The 24834-nt window shown below is 37.9% G+C and overlaps 3 protein-coding genes across 8 annotated transcripts in view; 1 reads left to right on the top strand and 2 right to left on the bottom strand.

Moving 5' to 3' along the window:
* Positions 1 to 9715: 9715 nt before the first annotated feature.
* LOC110788582 (uncharacterized) lies at positions 9716 to 10168 on the bottom strand. Its single transcript, XM_021993202.1, has one exon. It carries the CDS (start codon positions 10166 to 10168, stop codon positions 9716 to 9718), a length of 453 nt encoding a protein of 150 aa, XP_021848894.1.
* A 2851-nt stretch (positions 10169 to 13019) lies between these two features.
* LOC110788569 (UDP-glycosyltransferase 73C2) lies at positions 13020 to 15185 on the top strand. The gene has a single exon (XM_021993195.2). The coding sequence runs from the start codon at positions 13459 to 13461 to the stop codon at positions 14962 to 14964; it is 1506 nt and encodes a 501-aa protein (XP_021848887.2). The 5' UTR covers positions 13020 to 13458; the 3' UTR covers positions 14965 to 15185.
* An 880-nt stretch (positions 15186 to 16065) lies between these two features.
* The window catches only part of LOC110788568 (protein SHOOT GRAVITROPISM 6), a 43951-nt gene continuing 35182 nt past the window's right edge, over positions 16066 to 24834 (bottom strand). For 3 of the 6 annotated variants that reach the window (XM_021993192.2, XM_021993193.2, XM_056828170.1), the window contains 11 exons: positions 24692 to 24787; positions 23397 to 23497; positions 21753 to 21858; positions 19066 to 19179; positions 18889 to 18963; positions 18137 to 18235; positions 17969 to 18040; positions 17745 to 17830; positions 17578 to 17671; positions 16963 to 17070; positions 16066 to 16726 (listed from right to left, as the gene is read on the bottom strand). In XM_021993192.2, coding sequence (XP_021848884.2) covers positions 16568 to 16726; positions 16963 to 17070; positions 17578 to 17671; positions 17745 to 17830; positions 17969 to 18040; positions 18137 to 18235; positions 18889 to 18963; positions 19066 to 19179; positions 21753 to 21858; positions 23397 to 23497; positions 24692 to 24787 — 1110 coding nt within the window. In that variant the 3' untranslated portion in view covers positions 16066 to 16567. Of the gene's footprint in view, positions 16727 to 16962; positions 17071 to 17577; positions 17672 to 17744; positions 17831 to 17968; positions 18041 to 18136; positions 18236 to 18888; positions 18964 to 19065; positions 19180 to 21752; positions 21859 to 22070; positions 22241 to 23276; positions 23293 to 23396; positions 23498 to 24691; positions 24788 to 24834 lie in introns of those variants that run through there. The other 3 variants (XM_056828169.1, XR_002533403.2, XR_008920768.1) reach the window with 3 other exon arrangements.

Raw genomic sequence — 24834 nt, 5'->3', positions numbered from 1 at the left:
TTATGAAATTAATATGATTTATTAATTTGTCATTAATTTTAAATTAATTTTTTTTTAATTTTTATGCAATTCGCTCATAAACTTGCACGCACAAAGCAATGGACGATACGTGTTACCCTTAAGGGGTGTTGTATAGTGCGGGCATGCGACGACGAGCAAGGGAGCTCGTCGCCCATGCGGTACGATGCAACGAGCAAGAGCCATGGCACACGAGCACAAGGCAGCACGCTGCCCTGTGTCGAGTGTTGTGCGCATATGGGCGAGTGGGCAAGGGCGAAGGGCCAAGGCGCAGGCCATCGGGCAGACGCGTGTGGGCAGCAAGCGTGCTGCGCCACAGCGCGCGCTGCCACGCCAAGCAAGCAAGCAGACGCGAGGCAAGCAGGCGCGGCGAGCGAGCGGGCGCGCGCAGCGTGGTCTGCACTGCCGCGTTGCGTGTGACCTGCTTGCGTATTGCTACACGAACACTCGACGGGGCTTGGGCGCAAGCCCAAGTGCTCGTCGTGTTACGATTGTCGCGTTTTAAATTTTAATTTGAGGTTTTCAGTTCAAGTAATTTTAATTAATTTTAAAATTAATAATTTAAATTGTTTTCTCGGGTTTAAATTTTGAATATTATAATTATTATAAATTCTATTTATACTAATTATTTTACTAAAATTAAACCTTGAATTAATTTAAATTCGACTGAAAATAACTTAAATAAGTGGATTCAATTATAAATTTATATGAGCTTTAAATTTTAATTGAATTTGTATGTTTCCGGTTAGACTAGAAATACACTTTTATGTTTAAAATTAGTAAAGCTTATGAATTTATTGGTTTAAGTGGGCGCAATTTTAGTCATAAACTCTTGATTAGGTCTACAAATCCTTTAAGGTTAAACAACTTGATTAGAATTAATAAGGACTGAATAATTGGTAGATTATTGGTCCCCTTGATTAATTGCTGCAAATATTTATGTGATGCATAACGTGTTTTACTAACCAGCTATGTGGGCCATTCATGATAATGAATGGGTGAATGGTATATATTGTATATATGTACTGTTTTGCAGGTTATGAAGTGACTAGTATGGCCCAAATAGGATAGAAAATATGGTATGCGTACCATTAATTTAAATGTAATTGGTCTAAAGCACCAAATTTGTTTTTCAATTAAAATATGGTCTGCGTACCATCAAATAGTTGTAATTAATTTAATTATAGCTTATCCTATTAGAAGAAAATGGCGCCTCCCACGGAGATTTTCAAGACGGACTTTGAAGTTGAAGCTTCAAGATGAAGTCGGGCCATACTAGATCACATTTATCTTATGCATGTTTTAAGTTATTTATTGCTTTTAAATATGTCTTAAAAATGCATGAGATCGAAGCTTGATTATGTTGCATGATTAAGGATTTTAGTTCACTTAAAATCTAACCAACATAGTAAGAGCCTTAAGTTCCAAACTTAAAAATTGAGTTAAAAGGTGCCATGCTAAAATAACACTTACTTGGATATCCTTTTTTCATCGATCTTAGTAATAGTTTTCCGCCATAGCGAGGTGTTACTTATCGATACTAAAGGGGTAAGGTACACAAATAATTGTGAGTACATGTTATTTTTGGTGAAACTCAACGATATAATTAAGGAGTCCTTTTATGTCGTGGCAAAATCGATAGGTTTACCTAATAAGTTCTTAGACGTACCTATCAACCAAGAGTAGTTTCTAGACTATTAGCAAAAGGCTTTTGCTTACCTAAAAGATTTTAGAATTAAGTCTAAATACATAATGTGCTTAATTCTTCAATGGTTTTTAGGATCTTGGAATCATTTTATTCACACCTGCCGGAACACATAACTTCAATAAAATGCTGAATGAACATTAAATTATGCATGTATGCTAGAATTTAAGTTTATTAAGAGAAACTGTGAATGATTATTTATTTGTTTATTCTTTTTCAATTGTAGTTTTACTATGGCAAACAACAATCAAAACATCATCATGGGTTCTGAGCTTATGGTCAAGCTGAACCTAACAAATTTTCTTGAATGGGAAGCTAAGCTAGTTGAAATAGTCAGACTCAATGGACTTGAGTATGTACTGTTACATCCCATGCCAAGCTACTATGCCAGAACATGACCCCTGAAAGATTTTCCGCCTGGGATGCGGATCTCAAAAAGGTTATGAGTCTCATGCTGAACAATATCCCTGATGAATGGGCTAGAAGGTTTGTAGCTTATGAACCTTTTATGCTCATCAAGAATCTGAGGGAGATCTGTCGTGGAAGCACGGAGGACAGGGACCTGAACGTCCATGAGTTGATTGAATCAATGTCTGGTCTAAAGGTTAGTTCTCCCAACAGGTGTTATAGGATGGAGGTCCAAGAAACAAAGGGGAGGCGTCCCACTAAGGTTCCATGTGGATCTTATGCTTTCATATTTTGATCGCCTAAGTCTACTAGGAACACCAATAAGCGAAAGGATGGCAGTCTCTATCTTGCTCAATTCACTGCACAGTGGGTTTGGTCGCTTCAAGCAACTATACCTAAGTGAACCAAGAGAAGAAACAGTTGCAGAATTTGTTCACCTTGTCAGAAAGGCTGAGATAATACTGGACTGTGAAGCCAAAGATTTACTCAAGGCTAAAGGGAGACCGTTCAAGAAAGGTGGAAAGTCCAAGGGCAATGCTAAATCAAAGCAGGACAAGTCCACATCAAGTTGTCTTTATTGTGATGGAATAGGCCATTACAAAAGAGAATGTCCAAAGCTAAAGGAAGATCAGAAGAATGGAACAGTCGTTCCATCTTCAGGTATTTTCGTTATAGACTTTACACTTGTTAATTCAACTTCTTGGGTATTAGATACAGGTTGTGGCTCACACTTATGTTCCAATTCACAGGGACTAGGAAGAAGTAGAAAGTTAAGCAAGGGTGAAGTCGACCTACGAGTGGGAAATGGAGCACGGATTGCTGCATTAGCTGTAGGAACTTATTATTTGTCGTTGCCCTCTGGGCTAGTTTTGGAACTAGAAGAATGTTTCCATGTTCCAAGTCTTACTAAAAACATCATTTCTGTTTCTTGCTTAGATGCTAAGGGATTTTCCTTTTTAATAAAAGACAATAGTTGTTCGTTTTATTTTAAAGAGATGTTTTATGGATCTGCTGGATTAGTCAATGGACTTTATTTATTAGATCACGACAAACAAGTTTATAACATAAATACCAAAAAGGCCAAAAAGGATGATTCAGATCTCACCTATCTATGGCATTGTCGATTAGGCCATATGAACTTGAAATGCATGGAAAGACTTCAAAAGGAAGGAATTCTAGAACCATTTGACTTAGAGGATTATGGTAAGTGCGAATCATGTTTACTTGGCAAAATGACAAAGCAACCTTTCTCTAAAGTTGGAGAAAGAGCAACTGAACTATTGGGTTTAATCCATACAGATGTATGTGGACCAGTGAGTACAAATGCTAGGGGTGGTTTCAGCTACTTTATCACTTTCACTGATGACTTCAGTAGATATGGTTATGTCTACCTAATGAAGCATAAGTCTGAATCCTTTGAAAAATTCAAGGAATTTCAGAGTGAAGTAGAGAATCAATTAGGCAAGAAGATTAAGGCACTGCGGTCTGATAGAGGCGGCGAATGTCTGAGCTATGAATTTGATGACCATCTGAAAGAATGTGGAATTCTATCAGAATTGACTCCTCCTGGAACACCACAATGGAACGGTGTGTCGGAACGGAGGAACAGAACCTTGCTAGACATGGTTAGATCAATGATGGGTCAGGCCGAACTTCCAATAGAATTTTGGGGACATGCACTAAATACAGCTGCACTCACTATAAATAGAGCTCCGTCTAAAGCTGTTGAAAAGACTCCATATGAGTTATGGTTTGGAAAGCCTCTAAAAGTATCTTTTCTTAAGATTTGGGGATGTGAAGTATACGTCAAACGATTAATTTCAGACAAACTTCATCCAAAATCTGACAAATGTATCCTTGTGGGCTATCCAAAGGAAACAAAGGGGTATTACTTCTACAATACATCTGAGAACAAAGTGTTTGTTGCTCGAGATGGTATCTTTTTGGAAAAGGATCACATTTCCAAAATGACAAGTGGGAGAAAAGTAGACCTCGAAGAAATTCGAGTCGAACAACAAACTCTAGAGAATGCTCAAGATGACATTCAGGATGAAACTCAGAGATCTTTAGAAGTTTCTGGTGAGAATCATGGACAATCTAGAGATGTAACCCCGCGTAGATCGCAGAGATATAGATCTCAACCGGAAAGGTACTTAGGTATTTTGACGAACGAGAGCTATGACGTTCTATTACTTGAAAGTGATGAACCTGCGACTTACAAACAAGCTATGACGAGCCCTAGCTCCAAGCAATGGCAAGAAGCCATGCAATCTGAATTAGACTCCATGTCTGAAAACCAAGTTTGGGATTTGGTCGATTTGCCAGATGGCTACCAAGCCATTGGAAGCAAATGGGTTTTCAAACTGAAAAAGGACAAGGATGGGAAACTTGAAGTTTTCAAAGCTAGATTGGTTGCAAAAGGTTACAGGCAAGTCCACGGTGTGGATTACGATGAAACCTTTTCACCAGTTGCAATGCTAAAGTCTATTCGGATAATGTTAGCAATCGCTGCATATTACGATTACGAAATATGGCAGATGGATGTCAAAACCGCTTTCTTAAACGGCGTTTTAACAGAAACTGTGTTTATGACACAACCTGAGGGTTTTGAGGATCCAAAGAATGCTAAAAAGGTATGCAAGCTAAAGAAATCAATCTACGGATTGAAGCAGGCATCCAGGAGCTGGAATATACGTTTTGATGAAGCAGTCAGTGACTTTGGTTTCATCAAGAACGCAGACGAATCTTGTGTATACAAGAAGGTCAGTGGGAGAAAAATTGCTTTTCTAGTATTATATGTCGACGACATATTACTTATTGGAAATGACATTCCTATGTTGAACTCTGTCAAGATTTGGCTTGGGAAATGTTTTTCGATGAAGGATCTAGGAGAAGCACAGTACATATTGGGCATCAAGATTTACAGAGATAAATCTAAAAGGATGATTGGACTTAGTCAAAGCACTTATATCAATAACGTACTTGATAGGTTCAAGATGGCAGACTCCAAGCGAGGCTACCTACCCATGTCTCATGGAATGACTCTAAGCAAGACTCAGTGCCCAAAAACACTTGATGAGCGTAGACGAATGAATGGGATTCCGTATGCATCATTGATTGGTTCAATAATGTATGCTATGATATGTACACGCCCGGATGTTGCGTACGCACTCAGTGCTACGAGCAAATACCAGTCAGACCCAGGAGAGGCACATTGGACTGCTGCCAAGAATATTCTGAAGTACCTGAAAAGGCACAAAGATGACTTCCTGTTCTATGGTGGAGATGATGAATTAATTGTTAAAGGCTATACGGATGCAAGTTCCAAACCGACAAAGATGATTTCAAATCACAGTCTGGGTTTGTCTTCTGCCTCAACGGAGGTGCAGTAAGCTGGAAAAGTGCTAAGCAAAGCACCATTGCGGATTCTACAACTGAAGCGGAGTACATTGCTGCACATGAAGCAGCAAAGGAAGCTATATGGCTAAGGAAGTTCATAGGTGAACTTGGTGTAGTCCCCTCCATTAAAGGACCAATAGCCCTGTATTGTGATAATAACGAAGCTATTGCACAGGCAAAGGAGCCTAGACACCACCAAAGAGTCAAGCATGTACTTCGTAGATTTCACCTTCTACGAGAGTTCGTTGAAAGAAAAGAAGTTGAGATAAGCAAGATTGGAACTGATGACAACATATCAGATCCATTGAATAAACCTCTGCCGCAGGCGAAGCACAACTCGCACACTGCAGCTATGGGAATCAAGCATATTGGAGAATGGCTTTGATGTCCTTGTTTGATGTTTTAAAAGTTTTAGAGTTTAATACTTTGTAAAACATTATTGGTTAATCATTTACAATAAATGAATAGAATTCATTTTTCCATTTAATTTGTGGTTTATTAAATGATGAGTCCCTTCAATTTGACGAAATATTCAAGATAGACTGTCAGGACCAGTCCTGTGACTAAGAAATGTCTATCAAGTGAACTTGAATGTCAAAGGTTGAAAATGGTCCCTGGTCGGAGTTTTCTATAAAATTGGACGCATAGAAAACGTTAGACGACTAGAATGCAAGATGACTAGTAGTTCTGTTTCTTGAACTATGTGGACATGGCAATGTCATAATCATTTGCATAGATACTTACTTTGGGAAGACTAGTATCGGACAGACCTATGAAACTTTACTGTAAGAGATGAAAATCTGTCATAAGTAAATTTCATTAAAATTATCAGACACTAAATCCTCAATACCTGAGTGATTTGAGATTACTTGTTTGAGAACTGGTTACTTTGACGTTGACCAACCGTCGCACCGTAAAAGGAGGCTAAAAAGGCAACGCTCAGGTAATCACCTATCAAACGAAGTCTAATCTCAAGATCGCAGGATTGGAATTGTCCTCTCATAAATCGGGATGAGATGCTTAAAAGTTGTACAAGGCCACTCGGAGAGCTAGAAACTGTGAAATGCATGGCCGTGCTCGGATGAATCATAGGCTATGATTATCTGTTTATTTGATCAGTTGAACACTGAAACCGAGAAACACCTCTGGACATAATAAGGATGACAACTCTTACCTTATGTTCAAGAGCAAGCATCGAGCGACAAAGGAATTAGGAAATGCACACTTGTCCCTAAGGGCAAGTGGGAGACTGAAGGAAATAATGCCCTTGGTCCAAGTATGCATATAATATTAAGTCTAATAAATGCCGTTCAGTATTAATTGACAAGTTAATAAATTCAGTGAGATTAAGTGAGCTGAATGCCTAGCTAGAGGCCGCTTCAGTTCAAGTGGAATTAATGATATTAATCCACAGCTTACTCTTGACTGAACCCGTAGGGTCACACAAATAGTACGTAAACGGATCAAGTATTTAATGGCATTAAATACTCCATCTATGGATATTCGGAATCGACGGATCTTGGTTTCAGTGGGAGCTGAGATCGTCATAAGCAAGAAATGAATACTCCGGAAACGATGATATTGCCGGAAACGGAAATATGGATCGTATCGGAAATATAAATATTATCCAAGTCGTAGACGTTGCCGGAAACGGAAACATGGTACGTATCGGAAAATATTAATGGAAATGGAAATATTGCCGGAATCGAAAATATTGCCAGAAACGGAAACATTTTCAGAACCGGAAATATTATCGGAATCGGAAAATAATTCCGGAAACGGAAATATTAAATATTTGTTCGAAACGGAAATTAATTCCGGAATCGGAAATATTAAATATTGGTCGTATCGGAAATGAATTCCGGAACCGGGAATTTAATCGGAAGCGCATCGTACGAATTAGCATCGGACGAGGCTTGCCAGACGAAGGCCCAACACGAAGCCAGGCCCGCGCCCAGCAAGCCAAGCGCCCAACACGAAGGCCACAGCCTCGCCAGGCCCAGCAAGGCCGTAGGCGCGCGCTGGAGCGTGTGCTCGTGGGCTGCGAGGCAGCGCCCACTCGTGTGGGCCGCAAGGCCTGCGCGGGTGCGTGCGTCCCTCGTGGTCGTGCGACACTCGTGTTCCTAACGAATCCTAATCCTATCGGAATTCGTGCAATGATTAAATCCTAATCCTAATAGATTAAATTTATTATTTAGAGTTCAAATAAGATTCTAATTAATAAATCCATATCCTAGTAGGATTATAATTCCTTTCCATAAACTCTATAAATATAGGCCTAGGGTCACATATTTAACAGACGATTATTGAAGTATTCAAGGTAAGATTTTTAAGCAAAAAATCAGCCAAACACTTGCACCCAAATAGCCGAAAATCTAAGAACCTTAAGGGCGATTCTAGTTGGTCAAGCTTAAGGCGGATCCAGACGTGTTGTGGACTATCTACGGAGGGACGACACTTGGAGTCCTAAAGAATTGTTCTTGTTCGGTTCGGGCGCAGCTAGGGAGGGCACGCTACAAAGTGTATGCATCTGAATTATGCTAAATGATTATGTGTTAATAATATGTTTCCTGGCTTTATGGTTTTTCCGCATGATTTATGTTTATTCATATGTATATAACCTAACAGAGCACTGGGTGCGGGTGAGCATCAGCGCACGTGGGTGAGCAGGGCAGCGATGCGGGGCGAGGCCTCGCTGGGCGCTGGGCGTTGGCTCGCTCGACAACAACAACAACAACGCACAACAACAACACGCGGGTTGTGCTGCTGTGTGGCGCGAGAGGGAGAGACGAAGGGAGTGTGCACTAGAGAGGCAAGGAAGCAGCGAGCAGGGGTGCTCGGCTGCGTGCACGAAGGCGAGGGCGAGCAAGGCAAGAAGCAGGGCATGAGGTGTGCGGCTTGCTTGGGGCCGAAGGCACTCAGACAAGGGGAGAGAGAGAGAGAGAGAGAGAGAGAGAGAGAGAGAGAGAGAGCCGAAAGAGAGGATAGGAGAGGAGATAGATTTCAGAATTTTTGTGACGGGATCTATTGTGAGGGAGGGTTGTATTTATAGCTTTCCCTTCCCTTATGGGCTTAGGTTTTAGGAAATCGAGTTGGGCTTGAAGTTTGGGTTTAATTATAATTAATTACTAGCAAGCTTAGTTGAGTTTGCCAACGGAATTGGATTGGGCTTGGATTATAATTAAAACAGTTTTTGAAATACGACCTAACAATCCCCGAATAAATAAATTCATTTAATTTATTTAATAAAAATCCGGTTTTCGTAAATAATTAATAATTAAATTATTTAAATTAAATTACATTTAAATCACATTAAATGTAATTAAATTCATAAAAATCTTTATAAATACATCAAAATATATTTATAAATTCCGAAAAAATACGAGGTATTACAAAGACCATGTGTAGTCCTATACGCACATCCACAACGTCCATGCACCTCATGACTCAACGCCTTCATCTGCGTTTCCTCCTTAACCAAAAGGTTTAAACAGTAGTGGGACGCATGACCACTCAAATGCTGGAACGGAAGCCGGGTCCACATCTGACTATGAGTACGCATCGACGCCTCAAGGGTGTTTCTAATCTTTGTGAGCTGTGAGTTGATTGTTGCGTTGACCTTCCTCCACACGGTGTCAAAAGACCCATTCGTATATGACAACCGATTCTTCATCATCGAATGTGCACTCTCTACTCTACAATTGTTGATGTTGCCAAAGTGAAGCACATTATTTGTCCATGCTAAGACAAATTTCTCCGCATGAGGTAACCATGTACCATTCAAATAATCAATCACCTTAGGAAAATCCCGCCAAGAATCATGCATGTTCAACAAAGCTAGATCATACTCAACACTAGTTGGAGCCTCCGGGATTCTCTCCCATTTTCCATTCTTGAATCTCTCACCCATGATTTTATTTCCACATATATTCCCGACAGTCGCCTCTACGTCCTTGTTGATATTCCACGCACAAAGTAAGTGTTTGGAGCGAGGAAAGATTTCTCGAATAGGTCTCATAAGGCCTAGCTCACGGTCTGTCACAATTGTTGATAGATCGATGTACCTCGTTACCAAGCAACAACCTTAGTTTATCTAACACCCGCCCGTAGCTTTCAGCAGTCTCGTCCTTCATGAATGCATATGCAATGAGAAAATTCTTGTTACACGGAGTAACCCCACATATTTCAAGGAAGGGCATCTTGTACATTCGTCTTGTATGTAGAATCCATGCCAATGACCCATGGATATGTGTGTAACAAATTCACCGATGTAGGGTGTGCCATGAATGTGTGTGTCACGACATGACCCTCCTCCCGATAGTATTCCAAGTAATCACTCTCTTTAGCAAGATGGAGGAATTGACTTATACTATCTCTTCCTTCTGCATCGTTCCTTCTCATCCGATCTCTAAAATTGTAGATGTGTCTTCTGTTGGGGTTTTCCTCGGGTAATTGTTCCTGGACGGCCTCTAATATGACTTTCGACCTTGCTTGAGCCGAAGACATATCACGAACAAGTTTCTTTGCACCTAGACTAAGGTCGCTCATCTGCCGGTTGTCCTCTCGATATGTAATTAATTCATGGTTGTGAAATGCCGTGTTGGACAGGACCCACCATAATATTCCAACCTTCACCATGTTTGCACGGTGTCACCTTAATTAGAAATTTGCAATCACATGCCTGAGTTTTCGTGTTTGGTCATTCCGCAGTTTCCAAATTTCTTCCTTTGCCTCTATTTCGTTCACTGCGATTACATCTTAAGTACAATTCTCCTCGTTTCCATGAAGACTTCACAGGCTTAAACCCATTGCTAATAGCAATGTTTTTAGCCCACTCGACAGCAGTATCATCACTTGGAAATATTTCGGAAGTAATGAATTTTGTATTATAATTAATATCATCACTTCCAAAATCTAGCAACGGAACTTGCCCATTAAAAAAATAAATTGTTAAAACCAAGTAATTTAAATTATCAATAAGTATAGTAATAAATAAATTTAAAAAAAAAACTAATTTAGTTTTCCACAAACTTATGCAGTTTAATCTCACGCTATGGTAGAGACTTATGCACATTAAGCTCACACCATGGCGTAGACTTATGCATTTTAAGCTCTAGCTATGGTACGAGCTTAAAATTCATAATCCCATACCATGGTCGAAGCTAAAAATTCACAAGTCTCTAACTTTTTTTCCAAGTAGATTTAACAAGGGTTTTTTTTTTTTCGGAAAAAAGTTTCAGAAACTTATGAACATTTAGCTTGTAGCATGGTACGAGCTTATGAATTTTAAGCTCCTTCCATGGTACGAGCTTAAACTGCATAAGTCTGTACCATGGTCGAAGCTAAAAACTCATAAGTCTGTACCATGGTACAAGCTTAAAATTTATAAGTTTTTACCATGGTACAAGCTAAATATTTATAAGTTTTTGAATTTTTTTAGGACAAAAAAAAAAATCTCTTGTGAATTCACAGACTTATGCATATTAAGCTCACACCATGGCGGAGACTTATGCATTTTAAGCTCCTTCCATGGTACGAGCTTAAAATTCATAAGCCCGTACCATGGTCGGAGCTAAAAAGTCAGAAGTCCCTTTTTTCCGATTACATTAAATCAAATGCAACAACAAATCAAAACCTTAAATAATATAGACTTATGAATATTTAGCTTATACCATGGTATGGGCTTATGAAATTTTTAGCTTCTTACATGGTACAAGCTTAAACTGCATTAATCAATACCATGGTCGAAGCTAAAAACTCATGAGCCCATACCATGGTACAAGCTTAAAATTCATAAGCCTGTACCATGGTGCAAGCTAAAAATGAATACAACAACAACAACAACAAAGCCTTAGTCCCAACATGATCAAGCTAAAAATGAATAAGTTTCTAAAAAATGAAAGTTTTTTATTCTTTTTATTTTTATTTTTATTTTTATTTTTTATTTTTATTTTTTATTTTTTAAAAGAAAGAAACTTAAGCTAAAAATGATTAAGTTTCTAAAAAAAATTCTGGAGAAAAAAAAAATTACCTCTTGCGAAGACTCGGCATTGATGGTGGCGGTGTTGGCCGGCGAAGGTGGCCGGAGGTGGTGGTCAAATTTGGGGTAAGAAAGTAAGAAAGTAAATGAGGATGGTATTTGTTGAATGAAGGGGGTAAATAAAGGGGGTATATGGGTAAATGAATGGGGAGGTAAATAGTAAGCCCCAATTAAAAATAGGTTTTATAACTTAATAAAAATAAAAGTACACCATTTAGTTTAGAAAAACTCACTTAATAAATAAATATAATATTATTCTAGCTATAAATATATTTTATAAAATCATAAAATATTGGGGTATTACATTTAAGTTGAAAATTAAGTGTCGGAGTGTCGAAGATCCGACAAGGGTACTTGAAAGAAAAGGAAGAATCTGATTTACATAGACGACTACACAACTACAATAGCATAGACGATGTGTTATTACAATTAAGTGAAGACGTTTTGATAGAAGATGTTGGAGTATAAATATGTCGACCACATAGTTAAACAAATACATACGTAAACATCAAAGGGAGAAAATAATGTAAAAGGACAAAGTTTTCTTCTAATAATTAGGTAATCGGTAGTTTTTAAACTTCTTTTTTTTTTACAAAAAGACTCAATGATCTGTGTATTTTCCCTTCCCGTTTTATGTCTGTTTGTAAAAAACATAAAAACGGAAAATATTTGGTTAAAACAAAAAATTAACGATATTTTTTTTTTTTAAAAAAAACTAAAAGTTAACGACAATATCGAATAGTTCTTACCTAATTATTTAAATCCAAATTTATTTGCTTATGTTAATACACTAAAGCCTTCAAATTCTACATCATGCAGAGGCAGGATACACCGCTGCCCCCCAGCGGGTTTTTCCCTCACACCCAGAGGTATATTTCGCTTAATGCGTTGAAAAGTCAAACAAAGTACTAATTAAGTATTGGCGACAATGACAGTAATTAATACAACAATGACAATATTTTAATAAAACAATGACAATATTAATGCAAACAATGACAATAATTATAGAACACTTTGTATACATACTTTTACCCATTCATTTAATATACAACACTTTTACCCATTCATTTAAATGGTCCCTTTAATTTTTCTATTTCATTTCAATTTATTTTTTTTGGGTGATTATGACAATTTTTAATACAACAATGACAGTATATATACAACAATGAAAATACTTATATTACCGTTGACAGTATATAACAAGCTAACAATACTTTTACCCATTTATTTAAGGGTGGTCTGTTTGGGCGGTAAAATAACGTCCTCGTGACGTGGCAAGTTGGACCATTCAAAGGGTCATATGGAAGCCATCAAAACACTACCACACTTCATAATAATATACTACCCCTCTCCCCATTTCCGTAAGAGTTTCATATCTTTGTTCTCATTATCTTCTTATTATCTTGCTTATTCGGATTGTTAGCACCCCTCCCTCAGACGAATTCGACCCTAGGTAGAATTTGTCTAAAACATGGTCCATCTTTTTTAAATTCTTTTTTTTTAACTTTTTTTTGGGGTGGGTATGGAAAGGAAACTTGCTGTCCCACAACTGTGTATCCTCCCTCACATCATGCACCTTTAGAGCTTAGTACAGAGTATAACTTTAGTTTAGTATTTTAGGGACGCTGCTATAACGCGTCTAATTCCTCTGTAATCGCAGTTTGGTTTGCCTTGTATATTTTTTGGAACTATTCGTAAGTGAATTAAAAAAAAGCATTAAAAGCCTAACCACAAAAAAAATATTAAAATAAAACATCATAGTAGTATAAAACTGTTGCACATGTCGGTGAAATTGATATTTGACACAGTCGCATTAGTATACAAATTTTGCACGTAACGAAGTAGTTTGATATAATCTCACAATTCAGAAACTAATCAATCATTCTACATGCAAAAGCTAGACATGGGTTTGAAAGATATCCAGCAGCTACATTTTGTGATGTTTCCATTAATGGCACCAGGCCACATGATCCCAATGATAGACATGGCCAAGTTGATAGCAAAGCATGGTATTTTAATTACCATAGTCACTACTCCAGTAAATGCCACCCGCTTCAAATCAAGCATAGATCGCGCTGCTAAAGGTGGTCTTAATATTCGAGTATCTCAACTCGAATTCCCTTGGCAAGAAGCTGGATTACCAGAAGGGTGTGAAAATGTAGACATGCTTCCTTCATTAAGCTATGCAATAAACTTCATTCAAGCTGCTGCCAACTTAGAAGAACCAATGGAGAAGTTGCTTCATGAGTTGCAACCCAAACCAAGTTGTCTGATTTCTGACTTTGGGTTCACTTGGACCACTGAAGTTGCTAGAAGATTCAACATCCCAAGGATAGTATTCCATGGAATGTCCTGCTGCTCTCTCCTAAGCTTGCACAATATGATCACCTACAACGTGATTGGAAACTTAAACTCGGACACTGAATCCTTTCTGGTGCCTGGTTTACCTGATAATATCGAGCTCACCAAAACTCAGGTGCCAAATGCAGTACACCAAGCGGCAGATCCTTTGAGGGTGGAAATGAGAGAAGCAGAGAGAAAAGCGTTTGGGGTTGTAGTAAATTCTTTTGAGGAGCTAGAACCAGAGTACTTTAAGAGGTGTAAGGAGGCAAAGGGGAAGACAAATATATGGTGTGTTGGGCCCGTTTCGCTCTGCAATCAGGATGAGTTGGATAAAGGGGAAAGAGGTAACAAAGCTGCACTTGCTGTTGACCAATGCATGAAATGGCTGGATTTACATAAGCCTAAGTCAGTGATGTATGCTTGTCTTGGAAGCCTCTGTAACGTTGTTGCATCACAAGTTATGCAGCTTGCTTTTGGGTTAGAAGCATCCAACAAGCCATTCATCTTCGCTCTGAGAGAAGGCTATAGTCTAAAAGAAGTGGAGAGGCTGATCGAAGAAGATGGTTTCAAGAAAAGGGTTGAAGGAAGAGGGTTAGTTATACTAGGTTGGGCACCACAAGTGCTTATACTGACTCATCCTTCTGTGGGTGGATTCTTGACGCATTGTGGTTGGAATTCTACTATTGAAGGCATCTCTACTGGTTTGCCTATGGCTACATGTCCGCTGTTCTCCGAGCAATTTCTGAATGAGAAATTTGTGGTCCAAGTTTTGAGGGTTGGTGTCAGTGTCAGAGTGGAAATACCAACGATGAACCCAGGTGAAGAGGTAAGAGGAATCTCTGTAGAAAAAGAGCATGTCAAGCACGCTGTTGATTTGGTGATGGATGGTGGAAAGGAAGGTGAAGAGATGAGAGAGAGAGCTTCGAGGCTTGCAAAAGGTGCTAAGAGAGCAGTGCAAGAGAGCGGATTTTCAGACACAGGATTGAAGTTAATGATCCAACAAGTCATCCAACAGATAGAGAAAGGAAAACAAGAAGTTGACAAAGAGTGATTTAACAGGGAATCACAGCTTCTGGTAGCTAAGTTTTCATATCGTGGTTGGTTAATACTTCATAGTATCACCTGCTTTTTTCTTGTTGATATGCCTCTATTCAGTTAATCTACAAACATAAACAAGCCTATCTATCCTATATGTCCATAACTAAGCATTCCATATTGTCAATAACTCAAACTGTAAGTACAGTAATCATGGAAGGAAAAATTGTTATCTAAGTCTAAGGTGACGTAAACTGGGACTGCAAATTATTTCAACTTTCTTGTGTAGTACCGAAGCACTAATCACATTATTACAACAACATTTAATCAAGAAAGCAGGGATGGCACAGTAGATGTAGATTTTAACAGATAAGTTCAATCAATATTTTCAAATTAAACCATCCATGTCCTAAATTTTAACCCAAGTTTTCACTTCTGTCATCTATATTTGTTTATTTATCTAAAAGCACGCGGTGCATGCTTCAAATTTCAAAAACACATTTACCACAACCATTTTTAAATGATTACATAAAAAGTAAGCTTAATTTCTTTCGTGATCGCTACTGAACCTTCAACCGAATCCCTAAAACAAGGCTCTAAGGTGGGGTAGGGAAAGTCAAACGCATGCAATTTGCACCCTAAGCTGGCATTGTAGGGAAAGTGGTCCATTCAAGCTCTAGGAAATTGGATTAAAATTGGTTTCTAGTAATTGAAATTACTGAAAATTTCAAAACTCTGTACATTAAACATGAATTAAAAAATACTGACAGACAAGCAAATGTCATGCATGCATTTGTAGTAAAGAAGTTTTAGCACAGTTTCTTGTCATTGATAATTTGGGGCCACAAATACATCCAACAAGATAGTGGAGGCTGAAAATAATACCATTGTGTTGATCACATCGTTTTGAAGAGGATCCATCTGCTTTTCCCATGTGCATTAAGCTCTTGCTGTGTTCTTCAGGACACTGCTCACCTGTAATACGACAGCGAAAATTGTCATTAAGCTTAGCTATGTCTGTAATTTTACAAGAGCTGTCCAAAATTATTTTAATTGTAAATATTTGAGAGAATTTGATTGTCACACTATAAATACAACGAATTGCACCAGTACAACAGATACAACAAATTTTAACATTTTGCCTGCATAGTGTACAAGTATGAAGAGCACTAGTGCAGCTGATTCAACTGATTCCGTGACATTTTGTTTGTGGTATCTCGATGTTCTATAGGTTCGTATTAACACACAGAACAAGAAGAAATTACATCCCATAATCTATGCCTATAACCAAAAACTGTACACATGGTCTTTTTACAAAATTACATGCGTGTTTCCACCTTTCTACGTGGTTAGTGTGAGACCAATTTCTGTACACTTTTGTCACTATATAATTAAAGACAACAATTTCGATGAGCATGACTACGGGCAAGATCACCCATTCATATGTGACTTCTTTTCCAACCAAAGTCGTAACTATCCATATAGACAAAAGCTTCACCAACAGAAGCAGTACACACATTCCTCGTGTGAGCAGCGTTGAAACAGTGCTTATGTTAGAAGGTACAACATCTTGCAAGCTTGTCCCAGTATTTCTTAGATGTGTATATACTATAACATCTTCAAGGGCCTTTCCGATTAAACTCTGCTTGATCCAGTCGAGCTGATCTCCAAGAAAGTGAATAGCTAGATTTCAGTAAGATTCCCATTGATGAAGAGCATGCTGCTCGGACAATTGCATCAGTTGAATGACTCATTTTGCTCACCAGCATTCCAAATACCTGCACATTAATACATCTTAGAATAGTGTCTGAATCATGCATATTTCTGAATAAGAATGGCGAACTAGATGTAAGCATGAGGTCTTCCAGATAATTTTTATACCTCAGCAAGGAGTCCAAAAATATATTCACCCTTGGAATACAGCAAATTTGAAACCCATAATTTAAATAAGAAATCCCAAAACCTATCAAAATAATTAAGTATTATGCTCCCCAGCCTTCGTTTAAGAAATAACCTGTGAGTAGTACAGAGCCAAGATGCGTTGATCATCAGCCTGTGAGAGCATACTACTGCAGAAGTACATGGCATTAGCCTGAATTATAGGCCAAGGAGCATCAAATGCCTGTATTATTAACGGATTAGCATCAGAGCTCATGATAATAGAAGCCTCTATCAAGCACATACGTCATCCAATTTTATGCACACAGAAAAACATAGATCTGCTATTATATATTAAAATAAAATGTCAGCAGAAAAACATGAGAATGAACAACCCTACTCGGCAAAGTCCATAAGAATAGCTGTAGAAGATGCATGGTATCATAACCAACACACACATAAATACTGCAAAAGTTTGATAGTAGCCGAAATTAAGATTGTGAATGTTGTACAGATGGTGAATATATACATTATGTATATCAAAGATCAAGTAACGAATGGTATAAGGAACATACTATTAAACAAAAGAAAATTGTTCCCTCAAAAAAAAAAAAAAAAAAAAAAAAATTGGGAGCAGTCATGAAACTGGTTCATGATACATTCATCACACAACTGTTGGAAATATCAATTCCTTGACCAAATGATATTGGTGACTGACTGTATGAGAGGTTATTTGTGAGCAAAATCTCACCTGAATAGCTAAAGCCAAGTAAGTTCCTATCCTAGAAGCCATATGCTGAGAAAAATGCCTTGTTAAGTCCTTAACAAAATCTTCATAGTCACTTCTGTAAAAAGATACAATTTGAGTAAACCGAAGCAGAAACATTATCCAACTATAGCTCTCGGAGACAATCATACCGGTGATTGGAATGGAAATAATGGGTAGTGAAAAGTGTTGACGTTCCTTGCACATCCATAAAAAAGGCAATTTTCTTCAGTGTTTTCTGCCAAATTAACACAAACACGTTGAATTTTCCATAGACGAGCCCTCTCTCAGCAACAATTGTTTGAGGGGGGAGGGGATGGTATTAGGATAATATAGGAACGGAGGAGTAGAAATAAGGGCAATCCTGGTTTTATACCCTGCAAGCCTCTCGATTGCTGACATCATCATCATGAAGATGCAAAACCAGACGTGGCAGAACCGCATGCACCTAGGACCAATGACCAACATCAGAACTCACAAGAACATAGCTACGCTAGCATGATGAAAATACAGATTAAAATCTGGACCAGACAAAAAGAAAAACCTGCTCTAAGAAGGCGTCACGCTCTGTGCCAGCTGCAAAGTTGCTGAGTGCTCCAAAAGCTGCAAAAGACGTAGCTCTGATCTTTGCATTCATGCATACCTGTTCCAAGGTATCAACAATTCTAGTTGGGTGGTACTCAGGAACAGCTATGCGAAGCTAATAGATATTTCTGATTTCCAGATGTTTTGCAAACAAGTACAAACAGAAAGGCTTTAAGGATTCTTCTGTACTTCGTATATTAAAAAAAAACTTAATGCACGAAGTTACAAAATCAGCATGCTTCAATTATATTCAAATCTCTTGCCTTTAACAAACAATTTGTATCATTCTAGTAACCTTACCACAAGCATTATTCTCACACCTACAAATGAACATCATCTAGCAATTTTCTATAGGAGTTGAGGCAAATTTTTGAAACAAAATTAAAAGTTGTTTTTTTCAAAGTAACTATGACTAAGAAATGAAGTTTGTCGTTGTATGACCATTGGATACTGTTTGAATACTAACTGTCCGCAAATCAGTACTTTCAAGCATTGTTTATCTATCAAATTTATTTTTAAAAAAAAAAATCCATTCCTGAAAAAACGTAGGGAACTCTCCTCCATTTTAAGTGTCCCTGAAAATATGTTATAGAGGCACAGAAGAATCCTCCAGACAAAGGATTATGATGCTTAATTGTCAGGATTATATGCTATCTTCACTTTCATAAAGCCAAACAGAAACATTACAAAAGCATTAAAGAAGAAACTCACTTGAAGATTGCGTACTCGTACAGCAAGGTTAAGAAGAACTGGTTCCACAGCTCCATGGGGTGATGAGTCAAGTACCTGTTACGATGTAGTGTAAAAGAAATCAGAAGGAAAAAAATGTAAAAACACAGGTTACATGCAACTCGTGGAAATTTTAATGAACGGATTCCATGGAATCACCGTGATTAGACATGACACAGCAGTCAGTTGCACAGATTCATCTGAATCCTCAAGCAAAGCTAGTATCACGCCAAGCACTTGGGTGGCATACTGATTGATATGAATAGATGGCATCTGCAAAATAAAATTCAGACAACATGACACCTGGAAGTAAGTAGAAAGAGTGATAAACAAGAAAACACCTATCTACTACCTAGACATATAAAAGTATCAAAAGTTGGGAACAAGTGCATAAACACTTCAAGCATTATACTCAATCAACAAAGGATATACCTTAGTAGGATGGGATGAAGCTGCCAGACCAAAGGATCAAGGGGGGGTTGGGGATTAGATGTTGCAAGTCTTTGGACAAAGCCCATTTTACTAAACTTTGGTGGAAAATGCTTAATTGTCAGGATAATCTTGCAATGAAAATTCTGACTTCTGAGAGATAAGTATACCAAATCGGGGAATAGGTGATTAGGTTCAAGTCTTTTAAGGTAGGATCTCCTTTATGGAAGGCTATGGGAAATACTTGGGCTTGCTTCTCTTCTACCATTCAATGGGTGTGGGAACGGGGAGTGGCATTTCGCTACGGTTTGATAATTGGCTAGGCCCGGGTGTCCTTAGAAGTCTCATTAGTAGCCCTCTGAATCAAGGTGAGGAGCTTCTTACCTAAGCGGATCTTATTGAGAATAGAAACTGGAATTTTGACTAAGTTGTCCATGCCCCTCCCCCATGATATTTTGTTGTTATTCCAAGGGATTCATATCCTTGACCCCGCATCCCAACTCCCTGATTTCATTTTCTCTGCCTTAACTGTTAAGAAGAAGTTTGATTTTAAAAAGGCTATGCATTTGTTTTATCCTCATAATAATAGCTTAATGGATTCAGAATGGATTTGGAGTACGGATACCCTACCAAAGATAAGATTCTTTCTTTGGTTGGCTGTCCAAGATAGACTCCCACATAAGAAATTGCTTTTCACCAGGAACATGGCCTCTGATTGTTGCTGCAAGTGGTGCACCTCAATCCATGAAGATATTATCCACCTTCTTCATGACTGTCAGCAAGCAAGGGAGGTTTGGTACCTCTTTCCCCTGCAAATTTCCTTCTTCAATCAACCCCTGCAACTTTGGCATCAACAGAACCTCACCCACCCCTCCCAACATCCAAACAACCAAACATTATTACCTTGGAAGACCTTTTCCCTTGCATCCTTTGGTGCATTTGGCTTCGTAGGAACCTTGCTAATTTGTCAAGCTACAACCAAACCCCCTGGTCTAATTAAAAAAGAAGCTTACAATCTAGCATGGGAGTTCTACTCTTCTAAACCCTAGCTACAAACCTCTACTTCCCTTACCCCTTATCAGAAATGGATGCCCCCACCAGTGCATTGGATCAAACTTAATTGTGATATTTCATTTACAGAAGAGCTAGAGTATGCAAGTGTTGCAGGTATCGTCAGAAATAGCATGGGAAATTGGTTAGCAGGTTACCAGAGAAAGTGCCGTGTGAAATCAGTCCTCATGGGGGAAATTATTGCCATATTGGGCGGACTCACGTTTGTAACTCAGTAAGGATGGTCCAACGTGATTATTAACTCAGATTCAAAGGAGGCAATTGATAGAATCCAAGATCAGGGAAATGTTTGTGATGTTATTTATAATCTAATTATGCAATGCAGGGCACTTATATGCGGGATTGAAAACCTCAAGGTTGGGCATGCAAGTAGGAACACTAACCGGGCAGCGGAAATTTTGACAAAACTTTGGGAGAACTTCGGATTGTAATAACTTAGCAGATTCTATGTTTAAAATTTTACCTAATACTCCAGGATTAGTGTTTTATGCAATTGTGGAGGAAAGCCCTCCATAGCACTACTGTAGGTACTTTTAAACTATGTTTTTAATCCATTGCTTTGCATCAAAAAAAATAAGGATATGCCTAATACTGTAATACATGCAACAGACGGCGGAAGTCTGCTAATATATATCGTATCATGCAGCAACACATGCATCAATAGATACTTAAAAGGGAGAAACTTTATTCAGCAGTAACTGGGCCTGGAAAACAGGATGTTCATATATGTTCTAGGTCCACCAGTCCATTAAGTTTGATTCAGTCTACTAGTTAGTTCGGTTTTGCTTCAATTTTCATTCAAATTTTAAATTCAGGTTGAAGATTTTTTAGGTTGAATGGGGGTATAGGTTAAATCAGAAATCAGAATTGAGGGGTTAACATCTAAGGTTAATGTTAGATCAGATTATTATCAGCTTGGACCAGCTGCCCAACATCTAGATTGCCGGGTTATTGGGTTTAGGGTTTGTGCTCTTTCAGACTAGATCAATATTCTTTAGTGAACAAGACTTAGTAGCCATGACTCATGAGCCTCATAAAATAATTTCTATATCAAAAGAAAGAAGGTAATAATACATAATCGAAAATGCATCTTTACAAAAGTACGAATTTAAAATGGCAACTTTAAAATGAAATTTCAGATTGGTTGCGGTTGTATATGGTTAGGAGCTTGGGATTATGCCTCTAATTTTCAAGTCAAGATAGGATTATTGTGATTGGGTGAAACTTAATTTTTTTGGGTGATTGGCCTAGGACAGTAATATTAAGTCTAGCTAGTAATTCAACAGTTCCAATACATAATACATGTACCTATAAGTAAGCAAGCTGAAAGAAAACTATTATGATACCTGAATGAGTCCTTTGATACAAAGTCGTCTAATAGTCGCAGAGTCATCAGATACATGGCGACATAGTGCTTCAACCATCTGCTCCAACAGGCAATCATATCCGTCACTACAGCATTAGAGGAGAAGTAGTTCATTAGTGAGCATGGAAGAACTCCCATACAACGAATTTTTGTGAGGATTTCAGGTGTGTGTGTGGGGTGTTGGGGGGAGGGGGTTGAAGGAAAAAAGTTATTCTGCTGCAACGCTTCTATGGAAATTATATGCTTTACAGTTGGAATGAGATTCGCAATTAGAACCCGTGCAAACAACTTCTCTTACCTTCTTGACATTGCTAACAAGTTTCCCCTTCCTGATCTCTTTCTTCTTTAGTTTTCCTTTTAATACTCAATTGTCATGAAATTTGCCCTCTCTCCTACTTACTCAATTGAAATGTCCTTGGAGAATTAATTTCTCTCTCCCAAATCTTCCTAAATGCATCGACATTGTGTCTTGGAAATAAAGAAGCATAACAAAATCAACTAAGGGAGTAACATTTATCATCATAATTCCGGCTATAAGAACACATCTATTTGAGACAAAAACATCAAATATATTAACCTAGTTTTGGTTACAGATTGGGCAATGGTCAGGTTATTCAAGTAACTCAGTCTGGCAGGTCTAACAATCAATGATTGAAATAAGTACATAATCCGTAATCCACTCACCAATCAGAAGCAGAAACCAAAGAAATACACAGAGCACGTTATCATTCATTGGGCTTTAAAGACTCCCACAGCATAAACTTATTTAATTCAATAAAAAACATTGAGATGCCTGTAGTTCAGTGATACTTCCAAACAGTCCAAAGACAGTCCAGACTCCAGAGAGTGATGTGATTAAATGTCAGATGCATATTGTTTAACACATAACCACAAGCAGCACATGTCGGTGGCTCTATGACCAAGTCCTCAAAGTCAGATGATGCGGTGTAGGGTTTCATCCGCACAACTCAGAAGTTAGATCTAAGTGTTACAAGCTTACAGCACCTTTTTCTTCCAAACCTACTCTCAGAAAGGGGTAGTAATTCAGAAATTGGCTTCATGCAAATTTATACAATTAATCATACACTTGTTGCATGAAATATGCATGCACATCATCAAGTAACTCCTTATGTTAATGGGTCCTTTCACCCCATGACCCCTAATTAGGTTTATTATTGCACACGTTTAACATAAGCACTAGAAAATTATTGTAGTAATCTATTTATTGAATATATCTAGAAAAGCTGCAGAAAATTTATGTTTTGGCTCTGTTTAGAATAAAGTCTTCCAATAAGAGTCGAAATAAGGATGAATGAGGGATAGTGATTTTTAAAGTTTCTGATCTAGAGGGTTACAATACACCGGTTTAGAATCCACCAAACTTTTAAATTCTGGGAAGTTGGCTCAGAGACACTCACAGGCTCACTCATCTCTAAACTACTAGTAGAGATAGGAGCACTTACAATATAGAATTAGAGAAAATAGAAGTATATTTATTACTTACTTGCCACTTCATTAATCTGAAAGTCAAAGACAAACGGAATTTAAAAAGAAAAAGAACTATGTCTTCCTAAATAAATGATTGATTTTAAATGACACGCAAAGGATGTTAACCCGGACTTACCTATAGCGAACAAATTCAGACAGTGCAGCAGCTGCAGCCTCCCTTTGGAAATTGTCTTTCTCATCCAAAGACATTCTTAGAATTGACGATATGGCTGGAACCTGTGGCAGTAAAGCAAAATATAGAAGTTTACACTCATGAAATCTTCCTAAAATAGCACCACAAGGATCGTAAAACAAATATTGGCACCGGCAATTTCGTTGGCAACTCCTGTTCACTGAACCAAATACTACGACTCAAAAATATATAAAAGTTGGTAGGAATTATGGCCCTAGGACAGGTAATTACTTGAGATTTTGAAAGTGATTTTATTGTACCCCATGTCCTAGCCTTTGCAAAGACTGCCCCCATCTTTCCTCCATCAAATAGTGCAGGAACAAAAATATTCCAATACCAACGCTGACACGTTTCCTAGTACACCCTTTTTAATAATGATAGTGGTGACTTTAGTAAAATTTATATTACTGAAGAATGTTCTTTCTTTCACAAGGAAAAGATAACTTTAGTTGCTGAATCCATCGCACAATACTATTTTTTCTTGATAAGAAAACAAATTTAATTCAGCAACAACAAAGATGACTTCATGCAAAAGAAAAAAAAATGAACTACAATCTCACAATAAGAAAGAGACTTGTTGGAGAACACCCCATAAGCCTGAGCCCAAAGAGAACATAAAAATACCACGCCCTGCCAGCAGCAGAATTTCCTATTATTCTTCTCCAAACATAGCACATATAGCAGAAAAAGGAGCATTCCTCTCCATCCCCCGTCAATATGAAAACTATTTTTGTATTTCCCCATAATATGATGAATTGTGAAAGGAAAAAACTAAAAAGCTAATAAACTTACAAGAGCAATCACAGTCGAACAAGCAAATTGATTCCTAACAGAGTACATTTTGAAAGTGTGCCATTTGTGTTCCTTTACAATTCTTTGACTATTTAGGGGTATCTTAAAAATATATTCATATTTAAATAAACGTGATTTTATTTTTTAATGTAGGACTAAATCCATATTTTGAAGAAATAGTCCAATACATTGAGAAAATAAAAACATTAGAATTCCAATCATTTTGAACATATGAAAAAGTCAAATTGTGTAACTTTAGAAGCATGACTGCATTTTAATGCTTGAGGGGTGTTAAGCCACCCTACATTAGATAGAGGGGAAACAAAAGTCACACATAAGAAATAGTCACATATTCTTATATCACCACTGCTACACTGCCTTCGGCTGACATGTTAGGGAAAAGAAGCACAGCAGAAAATAACATTGGTGCCAGTTACTCGTATTACCTCCTTCGGTCTTTTTATCGATACACAACCAGCTATATCTCCAATAAGATTCACCCACTTCTCATTTTGACTATGCTCTCCATCTCTTGCTAGGATCTGATACATAGGAATACTATTATTTATAGTGCAAAATTCTAACAGGA

This window comes from Spinacia oleracea, chromosome 5 (assembly GCF_020520425.1).
Source record: "Spinacia oleracea cultivar Varoflay chromosome 5, BTI_SOV_V1, whole genome shotgun sequence".
Lineage (NCBI taxonomy): Eukaryota > Viridiplantae > Streptophyta > Magnoliopsida > Caryophyllales > Amaranthaceae > Spinacia > Spinacia oleracea.
The sequence above is the reverse complement of the archived record's forward strand: the minus strand, read 5'-3'. Positions and strand labels throughout refer to the sequence as shown.

Bases quoted from the DNA above. Each gene is read 5' to 3' on its own strand.
- LOC110788569 (XM_021993195.2), top strand. From the start codon at position 13,459: ATGCAAAAGCTAGACATGGGTTTGAAAGATATCCAGCAGCTACATTTT.
- LOC110788582 (XM_021993202.1), bottom strand. From the start codon at position 10,168: ATGGTGAAGGTTGGAATATTATGGTGGGTCCTGTCCAACACGGCATTT.